Genomic DNA, 16,745 nt, shown 5'->3' with positions numbered 1-16,745 from the left:
TATGCCTTTGACTTGTTTGAGAAAGACTTCTACACATCATGATGGAATGAAAAAAGGGCTGCAAGGCAGGACGACCTATGCATTAACAATATTTTACGACTTAGGTCGTTTTACTTTTGCAACCCATCACATTTTATGATGGAAATCCGACGGTAGGCTTAGGTGTCCTCATTCCCTCATGCATTAACAAATGAATTAGGTCGTTTTGCTTTTGTAACCCTTCAAATTTGATGACACAAATCCGACGATAGGCTTAGGTGTCCTCATTCCCTCCCCCCCCCCCCTCCCAAACAAATCAACCACTGAACAAACGGTTACATTATTCATCGACTTTATTCTTGAATTTTATTGGATTTACAGTTCCTAAGATCCAAATCAATCCCTTTAAATCGATTGAAAAAATGCAAAAACCCCTGACGATTCTTCCCGGGACGTCACACATCTTCTTCTCAAGCCTTCAGTGTTTTGCAATCTGTGTACATATGTTGGCTCTTGGACAAGCACGCGCAGTTAAACTTGCCATCATCAAACAAAACCCTCCCCCCGTCCTCCGTACACCTCGAGCTAGCTTTGAATTCCTCGCCCCACCAGCATCTTCTCCGGCCATCTCCTGAAAGACCATGATCGAACAGTTACGTTTACCCGTCGGCCTACTCCACGTATCACGCGCTATTCTTTGTGCCTACCCAAACACCTGGTCATGTACATGTATTGCAGCAATTACGTTTTTGAAGGAAGATTAAGTACAAAAATAATTATTTAAAAGTTCAATTCGTACGGTGGCTGGGAAAGACATGGTGATTTTTTTTTTCAGTGAAGAAGTTTTTTTTAATCTCAGGCGCCTGACTTATAACTCAGTCACCTGACTTAATAACTCACTCACGAAATGATGAATTTTTTTTTATCTCAGGCGCCTGACTTGGCAACTCAGGTGCCTGAGATTGAAAAAGACTTCGTCATTTCGTAAGTTAGGCGCCTGGGTTATTAAGTCGGGTAAATAAGGTGTCTGAGTTATAAGTCAGCCGCCTAAGATTTTAAAAACTTCGTCATTAAAAAAAAAATCACCATGTCCTTTCCCAGCCACCGTAAATTCGAACATTGCTGTTTAAGTTTATTTAAACAAATCCGTTGTTTGAACTCATGAGGTAAGAGATATCCTAGATACGTGGTAGATCCAGGTGGTGGAGAAGGATGACCCTCCACAGTGTCCATGTCCAGTGATCGAATACTCCTTCATTATGCCACGGGTCTTTTGTTAGCTTAGCATCTACTCCGGTAGTTGTTAAGCATGACAAAATTGACTTCTGGTGCATCTACGTTCCAACAAATGATATTTCATCTGGACTAAAACAATTCCAGGTACAAAAACGTGTAGAATATTTGTTGTACCTTTCAAAGACGGTCATAGACGCACAAGCTGATTGCCCTATAATAATGTGCCATCAGCTGATTCTGAGAGTGAACTCACGCGGCGTAAAGGAGAGGCATTTTGCATTGCATGTGATGTGAAAATAGACCTACTCGTAATCATTACCGTCATCACGGTCTCAAATTAAGTACAAAATTATTTCATTTGTATGTAAATGTACGCGATTACACTTTCATTCACATCGAATTGTGTCGATTTCTTTTGTAGTTGTTCAGGCAGAGAGGGGTAACAGAGTATCATGTAAGCATCCGTCACCCCTTCCAATTGCCGGATTAACTGCCGGATTAACTGAGCGAAACTAGCGATATTGCGTACATTTGTACGAATGAAATAATATGTTTTTCGATTAGACACCGTGGTCATGCGAACCTACCTAATTTACACTGGGTCTCGTCTTCAGCCTGAGATGCTTTAAACGTCCCATAATCATTCTCTGAAAATGGATACCAAAAGCGCTTTAGAAGCAGTATAAAATGGTATTTTTAAAGACCATTCAGTACTTTCAGAGCGACATGTACGTCCGTAACACAACTTAAACGCAGTTCCAAGGTGAAATGATGGCATAACAAAGCACCACGTCAAGATGCTGAGCGTGTCATTGTAATTTTTGGCGGGGCGGTTCACAACTTGTCGTACTCTGCTCCTGAACACCATGAAATACTACGGTTTTATGAAAGAAAACATGGTTTTCTTCCATCAAAACTTAGTATGGTATATTCAGTTGGTCATATATCTGTTGTATTTGGAAGCACCTAATTCCATCCCTTCAATATGTAACAAACATTTCAAAAAAGGTCAAAAAATCACTTCGCCAGAACACACATGTGCATGTACATGTAGTTCTGCCGAAACCATATTCAAACTCTTGACGAGCTACAGATTTGGCATGCGACTTATCTTTGAGACAGATTAGCATGTAGTATTCGTTAAATATACCGCCAAATATTAACGCCACTAGTTTTCACAGGTGACCATTGCAAGGCAATATCAACTCACGCAGTGTTTGACATTTCAGTTTGAAAGTCGAACACTTCCTTATACTGGCCTGTGCGCGAACGGCACTAAACAACAAATCCTAATCACCTTGACCTTGACCAATATACATGTAACATAGAAATCGGAACACTCCGCTGATTAGGACCAATCTAGACGCAATGACCCAACGCGCCGCGTAGCTAAAAATCGAAGCTGGCGAAACATTTATAATGGGTTACTGTGGTCTTATTGAGGACTTATAGCGCGATTGTGGGGTTTCAACAATTTTGCTGTATATTGTCACGAGGAAAGAAAAGCACGCGACCTAACGCCGACCTATTTATGTAAAGTGATAATTAGAAGGTATAATAGTTCAGGAAATATCACTATGGAGACTCATCTATCCAGGTAGATTGATAGTTGGACAGTTTATAACCTGATAACTCTGGATAACATTGACTTACATTTCATAAGCTTTCGGACTCAGCTGAGTTCAGGACCTCAGCTAGTTCAGCTGAGTTCAGCTGAGTTCAGCTGAGTTCAGGGACTCAGCTAGTTCAGGAAATGTTAATAAAAAATCATTCCATGTCTTTTGAGAGCATTTTTAATTGTAAAAGATATATGCCTACGTCACAGAGTCTCACTTGCGGTTACAGACAGGTCGTCATCATTGTATTTACGCATGCGCGAGTAACCGGATGTAAACAAATCCACGTGTTTTACGAATGTAGCATTTGGAGTAATAAAGTCCTTTTACTCTAAGGTTGAAATAAAATAATTCAGGCATAAATGCCCATAATGGGGAGTTGTTTTTATTTTTATTTTCTACTAATTAATAGGGGAAGGAAAATCCAAATTATTTTAAAAAGTGTGGTTCAACTAAATAACTGTAGATTGCATGATGACAAGCCAGGAGAAATCCAGTTATTTCATGGAATACCCATGCTGTAAATAAAAGCACGTGGAGAGCTATAAATATCTTCAATCAAATGCACGTGACTTAATTTGTTTACATGCGGTTACTCGCGCATGCGTAAATACAATGATGACGACCTGTCTGTAACCGCAGGTCAGAGTCTCTGCAATGGTCATTTTATCACAGTAGTCTCGCGCAGCCAGAAGTTCTTCACTTATTAGTCTGGCGCATGCCAGACCTTCTTTGTACGAGACGTTTTCAAGCACGATGTATATGGGTAGAAGCCACACTGCGCAAGATGACCTCGAGCAGGGGCTAATAATAGATTAGTTAATGAGCATACCTTCCTCATTGAGTTTTCCCAGAACCATGCCGTCCCGAGCTAGTCCATACCACGCGAAGCTCGGGACGGCATGGTTCTTCTATTGCATGTATAGAGCATTTTTAATTGTAAAAATTATATGCCCACGTCACAGAGTCTCTGTAATGGTCATTTTTATCACAGAAGTCTCGCGCATCCAGACCTTCTTCACTTATTAGTCTGGCGCAAGCCAGGCGTTCTTTGCAGACGTTTTCACCACTATGTATCTGGTCCGAAGAAACACTGCGCAAGATTACCTCGAGCTGGAGCTAAGAATAGATTATGCTAATGAGCATACTTCCTCATTGAGTTTTCCCAGAATGATGCATATCGCGCGAAGCTACTTAGCCTAATACCATTAGGCCCCGCGTGGTGGCGCTGAGGCGGCCGCTGTCATCAAGACAGTGAGTGGTTGAGTCGCTCTAGAGGCTATTTGGTCATAACAAAGGACGGACCAACCAAAATTACTTACATTTTCGCATTGCTACAATGAAAGACCTAGATACTGAAACCGTCGTTGTGCGTGTATTCATCCTTCACCGCCGATAAACTCCCCTGATTGGAGTGGACAATTCAGGCCGTCATTGCATAACTTTGTGTCGAGCAATTTCATTGGCCACCCGTTTATGAGTGTGCATCTGACGGATTTTCCGCCCTATTGAGTCGGCGGTGAAAGGAGGAGACTTTAGGATTGACATTCAATACCGGTAAGTCAGAATGAGAGACTCACTTACATCACACTCTCTGATAGAACTACATGTATATTCAGATTACAAACATTGATATCATATATATGACCATGATATCTAAACAAGAAAAACAATGCATTTTTTACCCACAACGAGCTTTTTTGTAAGTAATCGGACTCTTGGCTGGGGATTAAATCAATGTCCCGCCATTTATGAATTTTTTAGACCTACCCAAGTAATCTTCACAATTGGTGCATGTTTTCCGGCATTGTTGAATGGCGTATGTGATGTTGGCGGTACAGTTGCTTTTCTTGCAGTCGGCAGCCACATCACCACAAGTCAGAATTGGCTTCCCGACAACCCTCTCTCCTTTATTAGCTGCATGAAAGAAAAATCAGCGATACTAATTCCATGAAGGTTAAAGCTTAGTCAAGTGTGTGATACCATTGGGGACAGGGACAGTCATTTTCAAATTCAGCAACTCTCCGAATACAAGTGCCAACGAGCTTCCACTTGAACTCAATCTGTAGTATACGCGAGGAGTTGGTTGAAATGAGTAATAAGCCAAATTCATCCACCGGTGGGCGACCACCGGCGTCCGCATTTTGTAATGTTAATTTATAAGCCACTGTGGAAGGCCTTTAACAATACTCAACACCGGCGACGATGGCCGCGTGTCAGAGCCTTCGGGATCGTAGTCAGGTATACAATCTGGTGATGAAATTTCGTGGACATTTCACTTCGTATAAACACGCATCCGGAAAAAATTGTTTACGCTATTTCAGCATGGTCCAACCAATGGTCATAAATACCGCACCTGTAATATCATGAGCATTGGTATCGGTTTAATAAGAGATTCACAGAAAATGTCATATTTCATACTAAAATTCGTATCAGTATACAGGCAAATCTCGTTCATTTCATCCGATTCTAAAATTGGGTAACACAAATTGGGTAGACAATTATTGATAGATTGTGTGACGCATAAGAGATCCACCCCGAATAGACCTGGTTTGGCCAAACTAACATCACTAACATCAATTCATGAGTTGTTAACTCACCTTCACCACTGTACTTGGTTGCAGGTAATGTGCACAGCCCACAGGCTTTTTTGCAGTTCCTTTTCATATAAACTTGAATTCTCGTACATTCCCCGTATTTTGCCCAATTCTCGCAGTGAGGCTTTTTGTCGAAGCAATCTGGAAAGATGCAAAGATATGCTATGAAATTATGATTTGGTACTACGGGCGTTGAAATGGGAGTAAATTGAAAGAACAATGTATATGTACCCGATAAAGAAGAACGAACAACCCAAATTAAAGCCGATAGATAATGTGTTGTGTTCTTTTTATCGTGGCATGGGGCTCAGTTATATAGTGAGTTCTAATATAGCCCCTTTCACTGTATTACATGTATCTCTGTCTCAAAGCGCTCTATAATTGCAAAAACTGTTACCCAGCCTATCCAGAAACATTTCGAGGGGACCAAGTGCAGCCATTATCTAGCGCACACAAGAACATTTCATGCCAGTTGTGAGTTACAAAGTGATACCGTTGTGCCACCGCAATACCACTACTGTAACGAACAAGGTTTTGTCCTACGCTACTGGTTAGCAAATTGGAGAGCGCGGTGGGTTGCAATATTCATTGTCAATAATATTTATATTCGACACGTATTTTTAATATGTGATACTTTTATTATTGACGCAACACTGTAGATATTTGATTGATAAAAACATATTTATATGGATAAACGGAATTGTGGGTAATTTCAACTCCCTCTATCGGATTTAACTGGAACGAAAACGTTAACATTGCAACATTGCAACGAAGGCTCTGATTGGCTGGCATTGGCAATATGGAAACGCCTTGTACATGTTCATGATGTCATGAATCGGCAACATGAGTGACTGCATTCAGATCTCGTTAGGAAGTTTTTCCCGAGTGTATGCGATGATGACGAGCCCCTTTAACAGGACGAGACATCTATTTTAAAATGCGTTTCCAATGTGATTGCATGAGGTCAACTAATTTGTGTCTCATATCACTGGAAACGTCTGATTCTCCTTTTTCTGCAGGATGTTAAACTCGGCGTTTTATTTCTTTAAATAAATGATAAGCGTCGCATTGGCTCCTAGCTCTGTTCACCATCCAGAATGGCAATATTGCCAATTGGGCCGGACAATCACGGAAAAACGCAAAATTTATACATTTCTTCCTGGATAATTCTCATAGAGTGACCATTCTACCGTGAAAAAAAGTTGCTTACGCTACACAAAAAGTTTTAAAAAATCGAGGGTCAACCATTGAGCTTTTGAGATATATTGAATGTTGCACAAATCAGCAAAACGTACCAACTGGCACAGGACGGCATTTAAAGACAGGCCCGATGCACATCCCGAATTCAGTGTACACATATGGCAAGCCGTTCGTCCAATAATCAAGAAAACCTAGTTTTATTGAAGAAAACCTGGTTTTCTTCTTAAAAAACATAGTTTTCTTCAAGAAAACCATGTTTTCTTTCACGAAACTAGGTTTTCTTCGAAGAAGCATAGGTTGATTTAAAAAAACCTAGTTTTCTTTTAAAAAACCTGGTTTTTTAACAAGATAACTTGGTTTTTTAAATCAACCTATGCTTCTTCGAAGAAAACCTAGTTTCATGGAAGAAAACATGGTTTTCTTGAAGAAAACTACGTTATATGCAATTCTTTTTCAAAACCAAGTTTTTAATGAAAAAGACCAGGTTATTTTTCATAACCTAGTCTTTTTACCTCGTCCCTGTTTGGCCTGAGCATGGCAGGGGAGAGGTTGGATTTTGCTTACCCGGGTTAGCAACCCGGGCTACGCATTTACGTACCAAAGGCCGCACAACCCGGGTAAACTACGGTGGATCGCCAATCTCGCCCCAAAGGTCACGCGCGTGCTGAGGGGACGGGGTAAAAAGACTGGGTTGTTTCGAAACCAGGTTTTCTTCTTTCGAAACTACGTTTTCTTGTAAAAAAAACATGGTTTTCTTTGTTTTCTTCAACGAAACTAGGTTCTTTTGGAAGAAAACCAGGTTTTTATGATAAAAACATGGTTGTTTTAATTATTAGTCAAATGGCTGGATAAAAACATTTTTTTTTTCTTTTTTCAAAACTTGGTTTTGAAGAGAAATCATGGAACCTACACTTTATGCAAAAAGAATAGGTTATTTTTTAAAAAACCTAGTTTCATGGAAGAAAACTTGGTTTTCTTCAATAAAACATAGTTTTCTTCAAGAAAACCATGTTTTCTTGTTAAAAAACTTAGTTTCATTGAAAAAAACTATGTTTTCTTGAAGAAAACTATGTTTTTTAAGAAGAAAACCATGTTTTTTTCAAAAAAACTAGGTTTTCTTAATTATTGGACGAACGGCTTGCCATATACACATGCGTCGGCAACAGCAGTGAAATGCGTAGTTTCTTGTCATCAGCCTCTTGAGCAACGTTCCAGGTTTGCTCAAGAGGCTGATAACAAGAAACTACGCTTAAGAAAACAGCTTGTGATATTCTGAACTGACTGACGGTCTTGTCTTGTCTTGCGCAATTAAAAACAGTAGTTTCAGTAATGGGTCATGTATCATAATATAAAAAAATGTTTCATTTCGAAATAATGTTAGATAAACTAGTATGAAACCTCAAATGTATCATTGTTGGTACATAAAAAGTTAACATTGTATCTAAATCGGATAGATTTATGATCAAATAATATAATTCTGGTATAAGAATAAAGAAACATGATTGATGACATGATATATTGAGCTATTACAGATGCTAGGTTTCTTTATTCTTATAACAGAATTATATCTTTCGATCATAAATCTATCTGCTTTGATTCTAGCCACCTGGTTGCTGTAACAGAATACCTTATTATTATGTTATGCTACAACAGAGACATCTCGTGTTAAGTAATGTATCTAACCTAATGTATTCATCTGATTAGCATATCGACATGGATGCTATTACTTGATACATCATACAGAACTTTGTACTATTTAGATTATCAATATATACTTTATAGGAACTTCTATTCTATTCCATTCTATTCTAACAACGAGACGACGTTGTTGACATGGTGTCAGAGTGCAGAAAGAATCCAAGTCTGCAGGTAATCTAGGAACTTTTGTGCCACAAACTTTCGCTATCCTGAGAGGATTCTGCATCCCCAGCATCCCTGTATATAGTATGTACAAATGCACTAAGGGGCGGATCTGTGTACAAAATGCACTAAGGGGCGTATCGTGTACATTTTCCTGTGTATTTCTCTGTGCTTAACTAGTGTGGAGTGCATGAACAATGGCTGTTGCCTTAGCCAACCTCAATCAAGGTCCGACTATTGACTGGGATTGTGGGCCTGAACTTTATTCGAGGTATCGGAAATGGCGTCAAAAATGCCAAATGATCTTCGACGGTCCTTTACAAGACACTGCAGAAGCGGTTAAGTGCAAGTATCTTCTGATCTGGGCAGGAGATAGAGGACTTGATTTGTTCAATTCATGGGGGTTAACCGCCGATGAACAGAAACTTTTAGAGAACTACTGGAAAAAGTTCGAAGAATTCGTTAACCCACATGCCAATTACCTAGTTCATAGATTCAAACTCCGCCGAACTATTCAGAATGATCGTCCATTCGAGGAGTTTCTGACGGAACTCAGGCTGCTTGTTGCAGACTGTGGTTATACGGGAGACACAAAGGCAGAAATGCTAAGAGATTCCATCGTATTCGGTGTCCGTGAGGAAAAGATTCGATCAAAATGCATCGAGAAAGGAAATACTCTCACATTGAATCTAGCCATCGAATATGCGCGTGTTGCAGAAGCAACCAAACTGAAATCTAAAGAAATGGACCCAACCAAGAAAGTCCATGCTTTTCGCAAAGGAGGACACAAATCTCATAGTCACGGCAAATTCTTCCAGAAGGACACGAAAAACCACGATTCAAGAAAATCTGAAGGATTCAGGAAACCAGCCGGACGGGGCCAGATGTGTTACTTTTGTGGTAATCAGCGCCATGAAAGTCGAAGTCAATGCCCAGCGCGTAACTCTCAATGTGCCAAATGTTCAAAAATCGGACATCTGTGTGTCACTCAGCGTCAAACCCTCACAAATCGAAACAAAACCCAAGGCGTCACCGCAATAAAGTTCATGAGTTAGATACGGATGAAACCACTGATTCTTTCAATGATCTTTTTGTAGGATCAATCGAAACCCAGTCCGATAAAAAAACCAGTGGATAGTGTTCATTCAGCATCCGAGATAATCCGAAAATTCGCAGTCACTACAAAGCCATACCACAAACAGTATGCATTCATTCAGTGTAAGCTCGATACTGGTGCTGCAACCAATGTGATACCAAAGTCAGAGTATCGCAGACTATTCCCGCCAGATCATAACCTGACTCCGCCAACCGCAAAACTTGTTGCTTATGGAGGCACAGAAATCGCAAATCATGGTTCATGTACGCTTTACCTGAGACACAATGGCAAGAAGGAACCTATCATCTTTGATGTAACTGATTCAGGTGGGACTATAATCGGTCTCAAGGCTTGCCAGACCCTTGACCTTATACGTGTCACTTGCGAAATCAAACCGAAACATCACAAACCACTCACAAAGGAATCTGTTGTAACTGACTACAAAGATGTATTCACCGGGATCGGTTCATTTCCTGGTGAACCTTATCATATCGAACTAAAGGACAGTGCTACACCAACCATACACCCGCCACGCGCTGTTGGAATTCATCTTCAAGATGGATTCAAATCTGAGCTGGAGAGAATGGAATCTCTCGACATACTAGCAAAGGTAGAGGAACCGACCGAATGGGTCAACTCATTTGTCATCGTCGACAAAGGTCACGGAAAAGGCCTACGAATCTGCCTTGATCCGCGCGATCTTAATGAAGCAATCAAGCGTGAACATTACTACACTCGTACGATAGACGACATAGCACCTAAACTTGCCGGTGACACCCATTTCTCAGTCGTTGATGCCCGTTCAGGGTATTGGATGGTACGATTGGACGAGCAATCATCGCTGCTGACTACTTTCAGCACACCTTTTGGTCGCTATCGCTATAAACGCCTTCCTTTTGGCCTCATTCTAAGCCAAGACATTTTTCAGAGGAAAACGGATGAGACCTTTGCTGACTTAGCGGGCGTAACAGGTATCGCCGACGATATCTTTGTGTTCGGAGCTGGTGAAAAGGGACATGATAACAACTTCATTGAACTGTTAGAATGTGCCAGAGAGAACAATGTCAAATTCAATCTGGATAAACTGCAATTCAAGATTCCAGAGACCAAATTCTTCGGTCACCAGTGGACAGCTACTGGTATGAAGCCTGATCCAGCGAAAGTCCGTGCAATCACCGAAATGTCGCCGCCAACATGCATACAAGACCTACAATCATACTTAGGTCTAGTAAACTACCTAAATCGTTTCAATGCTAGTATCGCAACCATTGCTGCTCCACTTCGCGATTTGACTAAGAAAGAAATCAGCTGGCAATGGAACCCTGAGCATCAAGCCGCCTTTGATAAACTCAAGGGCATCATCATTTCTGCTGATGCTTTAGCATACTTCGATCCAAAGAAGCCAAGTGTGCTGCAAACAGACGCATCACTCCGTGGGCTAGGTGCTGTGTTGATGCAGGATGAAAAGCCTGTATGTTATGCGTCCAGGACACTTTCAGAGACTGAACAAAATTACAGTAACATCGAACGAGAACTACTCGGAGTAGTGTGGTCTTTAGAAAGATTCAACCATTATGTGTACGGCAAACATGAAATCGTCCAAACGGACCATAAGCCAATCGTTGCCGCTGCAAAGAAGCCGATATCGAAATGTAGTCCACGACTACAACGGTTACTTTTGCGCATGTCAAAGTATGACGTAGCAGTTGAATATCTTCCTGGAAAGAAAAACGTGATCGCTGACCCCCTATCAAGGGTTGATCCAAACCGTGAGTTGAATTCGCCAGATTTCAAGGAAATTCCCGATATACCGGTTAATCTCATTACGCGAAACCATAATGCGACAGACACTGACAATCTAGAAAAAATTCGCCACCATACTAAATCTGACAACAACCTTCAAATCCTGAAAGCCCTTGTTGTAGAAGGATGGCCTGAAACCAGAGATGGTTGCCCAGCAGAGGCAATTGACTATTTCAACTATCGTGAAGATGTTAGTGTTGAAGACGGACTTCTATTCAAATGCGATCGAATCATTATACCGAACTCTCTCCGAAAGGACATTCTGAAAGCAGTCCACCAAGGACATCAAGGCATTGAAAAATGCATTCTCCGCGCGAAACAATCAGTGTTTTGGCCCGGACTGACAAATGAAATCAAGCAACTAGTGTCACAGTGTAGCATTTGCCAAGCGCATCAGAACAAGCAACAACGTGAGCCATTGAAACCGCATAGTATCGCACAATATCCCTGGCAGAGGCTTGCTTCAGATTTGTTTGAGCACAATCAAGTGCATTACTTGCTATACGTGGACTACTATTCCAAGTTTCCAGTGGTAAGACGACTAGGAAAGTCACTTAGTTCAGAGACAGTAATCGCATTTACCAAGTCTGTAATTTGCGAATACGGAATACCAGAAGAACTTGTGTCTGACAATGGTCCACAATATGATAGCTACGCATTCAAATCATTCTGCGCTTCTTACGGAATAAAACACACAACAAGCAGTCCTCACTATGCCCAGAGCAACGGCATGGTAGAAAAGTGTGTACAGACTGTGAAAAAACTCATCCTTAAAGCACTAGATGCAGGTGAAGACGCTAATATCGCCTTACTGAACTATAGAACAACACCCGTCTCGAGTAACATCGCTAGTCCTGCGAAACTACTCATGAGCTGGGAGCCGAGAACGACATTGCCGATGAAGAGATCACTCCATCAGTGTAGACCTACTGATAATGACAGTACTAAGGAGGCTTTACAGCACCGACAGGATCTACAGAAACACTACTACGACCAAAGAGCCAGAGCAGAACCGTTTCCTGAGCTACAAACCGGACAAAATATTCGCGTCCAAGACCCCAAGTCAGGAGTCTGGAACCCTGGTTATGTAACTGAGAAACTGTCAGAACCACGTTCATATACTGTGAAAACTGATAAGGGTACATACCGCCGCAACAGAAAATATTTGCGTGCAACCAATGAGCGATTCACAGATGAACAATTAAGTGAACCTGAGAACTTTGACATTGAAACCAATGAGTATCCGGGTGATATCACACCTCCAACTCAGCCTAAGAACACTGCTGAAAGCACTGATACTGGTAGTGGTGATAAGGTCTATCAGACTAGATCTGGTCGTTCAATTCGCAAACCAAGCAGATATGATAATTAAATTGTAAGATCAAATTGAGAACAATCAGAGACATTCTCAATCAGAGACAATGTTTTAGACAATTTTAGACTTTAGTAATGAAACAATTATATATATAATCATTCATTCAATTAACGGTGTAAGATAGAATTAAACTGTTTTCTTATTTGCATAATATGTAATTCCATGCAATTTATACATGATGATGCCAAATGGCCACTTTATTTTGCTGGTATATTATCTTCTTCAGAGTTATGCCAGAATACTATTTCATATACTGTTATATACTACAATTGTTGTTACGACCAAGCATTCAGCAGATCTGGACTGATCACCCAACTGTGTGAAACTTTGCTTTTTATACTTTTATATTGATAATTGTACTTAGCTATAGGATAATCAACTTCAAGTCAATCATCCCATTTCCAAGGAGGGAGATGTAACAGAATACCTTATTATTATGTTATGCTACAACAGAGACATCTCGTGTTAAGTAATGTATCTAACCTAATGTATTCATCTGATTAGCATATCAACATGGATGCTATTACTTGATACATCATACAGAACTTTGTACTATTTAGATTATCAATATACTAGCATTGTACCCGTGGCGCAGGCAGGTTCAAATGGGCTATACCTTGAATAGATTGAATTGCAATGAAAATATAATGCAATATCAAAGGAGCAATATCGAAGAGACAAATTAAACCAACCATTTGTCCACAGACTCGGACCCTGTGGCGTGCTGTATGCGTGCATATAAAAGTAAATCAATTGGTCCGAATGAGATGATGAGGCAATGTGAATATACCTCGTTCCTTAGTCAGCAATATGCCCCTTTTTTACGGAGATGAAGGAGAACCCAGATAGGCCTTCACATGTCGGCCTCCAAATGGCTCGGACCAATTGCACTATCACTACTAAAACTTTAAAATGCGTGCTCCTCCTACATGTAGCATGATCTCGGGCAAGGCACTTAGTCGACAGGCAAGCTAGAAGTTCAGCACCGTGAGCAGCTCCTTGATAAGGCCATGCCAAGTTCAGAGTGCCTCTTCCGATACATCAAGTTTTGAAAGCTGTGGTGAGCACATAAACATACCATTGTAACCTTAATTTGAAAATCCCTTCATAATCAAGGGCTAGCTCTGGCTAATACAGTACCAATATACGATAGACCATCAATTTGACCCCAGCTCCTTACTGCGGGAAAACCCAAGTCCAGCAACCAAAAGTATCAAAATACATTTTTGTTTACATTTGAACTGCACACATGCGTTTGTTTACAATTTCTTTCCCGCGAAATCTCGAAGATCAGGTGACCTACAATCGTGGATTGAAAATAACATTAACCTTGGTTCAGCAGGTCAACACGTGTACAGGCTGTTCCAATCATCCCCCTACAGCCAGCCGTTCAACAGGTAGTGTTAGTCACCCCACAGGGAGTGCAGGTGATTCATTAATCCCCTGCATAACTGAACAGCAATGGCTTGGCTTCCGTGAGTGATAAGGAGAATTGACCGTGTCCGATTAAAAATCCCTCATTACTGCTCCGCTGAAGTAAATTTCCGAAAATAAACATGACGTTGCATCAGGATAACATATCACCTGCAAACGTGCAAAATTTCGAGACGAAACACGACCCCCAAATGGCGCTTTAGCGAGCCGCCTTATAGTATTATGATATAGATACTTTATAGGAACTTCTATTCTATTCCATTCTATTCTAACAACGAGACGACGTTGTTGACAGTTGCCAAACCAGGAATCGAACAGGAAGGAAATTTAGTGCAAGGTCTACATATGTACTAAGTTTCAAGTCAATAGCTCTACTAAAATACGAAACATGCCGCCATCGGCCAATTTACACTTTTTGACTTCTGTGACCTCGAAAAGTAGGTCAAATCAAAAACCCGTGTGATATGTCATGTATCGTCATTACATGTACCTACATGTATTATAAAAGTTGGTGATGATTGAGCCCTCACTTCAGGAGATATAGCACTTGTTCTGTTTTCGGTTTCAGTAGCCACCTGGTGGCAAAATTACGAATCAAACCGGACCGGGGGCTTTTCTAGCTGTGCTAGCCCTGAAACGAGTCATTTAATATAAATTCCCCATTTCAGACCTGGTTGATAGTACTCTTGGTATTATATTCCGAAGATTTCAGCTATAGTTGAAAAAAAAACTTATTGCCATAGGGGGGGGGGGGAAACTGGGTGATTTTCAATTTTTTTCCCCACAAATACGCGAAAAATACTACTTTTCAATTAGAATGAATCAAAATTTAGCGAACTGTCAATAAGTAAATACTTGTGACAATCATTTGTGAAGTTATCGTAAATTTTCGATGATTTATTTGACCCTATTTTATCAAAAAGCCTATGTTTTATTGTGTGCCATGCATCGACGTACAGGAGACTTAATTGGCCGGTTAATTCACACCTCTCCCATCTCAAACCATAGGAATGATTGAGTTGACCTCTATTCAAAACGGGGTGTGCTAAGCTTGCAATTGCTGGTATTACATAATGACGTCTAATGAATTTTAGCTGTTTTGATTACACAAAGCCACCAATGACTTACCTTCTGAAACAGTAAATGCCACACTCTTCATTCCCTTGCAGTTCATCTTCAACTCTTGTGCATCTTCAAGTTCTAGAACGAGAAACATGGCAAGATAACTCACGGGACAAGACGAATCATAAAAAGTGTTTAACGTGGCTGGTACTTCTTACTACATGACCGGTTCCCTGGGCAGGCTTTGACGGAAAAGAAATTAAATATGGTCGCCCAGATGGCCACATTAAAAAACCAACTGCGCGGCGAAAGGTTCCTACCTCTTGAACTGTAGCATCTTTTGAGGTACTTGTTGTTACACGGCCAGATCTCCTTGAGAAGCTTGAAAATCCCAATATCCTTCTCCTCCAGTTCTGCCCTGTTGGATAATTTCGAGTCCGAATTATCATCAAAGAAACTCTGCGCTGCTTCTGCCTGTAGTTGCGAATGGAAAATTATAGAAATGTTCATTTATATGAAAAATAGCGGCGATAATGTCGCTATTTCCTATTGAATAATAAAAGGAAGTCGTTAAGATGTTTTTAATTCTTCTTTAAGGTGAAGCTTTCTTGAAGACTTCTTGTAAATAGAGGACATATCCTTGTTTTCACTATCTGTTGAAGGTTTGTTCCTGGGTCAAGTAAAGCCTGTGGTCTGAACCTAATCTCCAGCTGAAGACAAAACTAAGTCTTCACTGAACACCCAGATTTGTCCGGGGAAAGAGGCGCGTTATATCGGGTTATTCAAAAGAAAAAAACTGTTGGTCTTTTTAAAGTTGTATATCTTGAAGATGGATCGGACACACAGACCATATGAACAATTTGTGCACAGTCAGGCTCAATTAACATAAAAATATTGAGTAGATTTCAGCACGGTGGCTATTGAACGTTTTACACATCAATGAGACTTGTAACTGTGTATGGTTACTCTCAACAGTTTTCCAAAAAGTGCGTGACGTCAGAATGTTCTCTCAATTACAAATTATGACACCCATTTCAAAATGCGTTTTGAAGGCGCTTTTCAAAGAATGACCAATTGGTGCTGTACACCACTGGAAAGGCCGTGATCTCCTCTTTCCACACAAACTCGTCTCATTTATTTACTGAGTACAAGTCAGTAATTAGCGCACGATTGGCTCCGAGCACATGAGGCCACCTCAAACTAAAATTTTCAAACCAGACGCCGAAATCACTAAAAACCGCGATTTTTCAAAATGTTCTTATCGGTAAATTCAAAAATACTGTGTTTTTTTCTTGTGCTGCCCCATAGCCAATGTTCGAGAAAAATGCGAAAAAAGTGTAGTTTAGTCTGCTCATTTTCGAAATGTTTTGATTTTTGTCTAAGACCGGAAAAACACAAAACTGGACAGTGCAACAACTGATCACGCGGCCGACACACACATTCCAATCCAGTGAACGCCTATACTGTAAAGTTTGCGATAAGCGGTC

The 16,745-nt window shown here is 40.6% G+C and overlaps 1 protein-coding gene across 1 annotated transcript in view; it reads right to left on the bottom strand.

Moving 5' to 3' along the window:
- Positions 1-314: 314 nt before the first annotated feature.
- LOC135499006 (uncharacterized) overlaps positions 315-16,745 on the bottom strand; it is a 30,193-nt gene continuing 13,762 nt past the window's right edge. Inside the window, exons 6-11 of the mRNA XM_064789611.1 lie at positions 15,579-15,732; positions 15,325-15,396; positions 5,432-5,569; positions 4,602-4,748; positions 1,803-1,862; positions 315-610 (exon numbers count right to left, since the gene is read on the bottom strand). Coding sequence (XP_064645681.1) covers positions 450-610; positions 1,803-1,862; positions 4,602-4,748; positions 5,432-5,569; positions 15,325-15,396; positions 15,579-15,732 — 732 coding nt within the window. The 3' untranslated portion in view covers positions 315-449. The remainder of the gene's footprint in view (positions 611-1,802; positions 1,863-4,601; positions 4,749-5,431; positions 5,570-15,324; positions 15,397-15,578; positions 15,733-16,745) is intronic.

The sequence above is a fragment of the Lineus longissimus genome, chromosome 1, assembly GCF_910592395.1.
Source record: "Lineus longissimus chromosome 1, tnLinLong1.2, whole genome shotgun sequence".
Taxonomy (NCBI): domain Eukaryota; kingdom Metazoa; phylum Nemertea; class Pilidiophora; order Heteronemertea; family Lineidae; genus Lineus; species Lineus longissimus.
The sequence above is the reverse complement of the archived record's forward strand: the minus strand, read 5'-3'. Positions and strand labels throughout refer to the sequence as shown.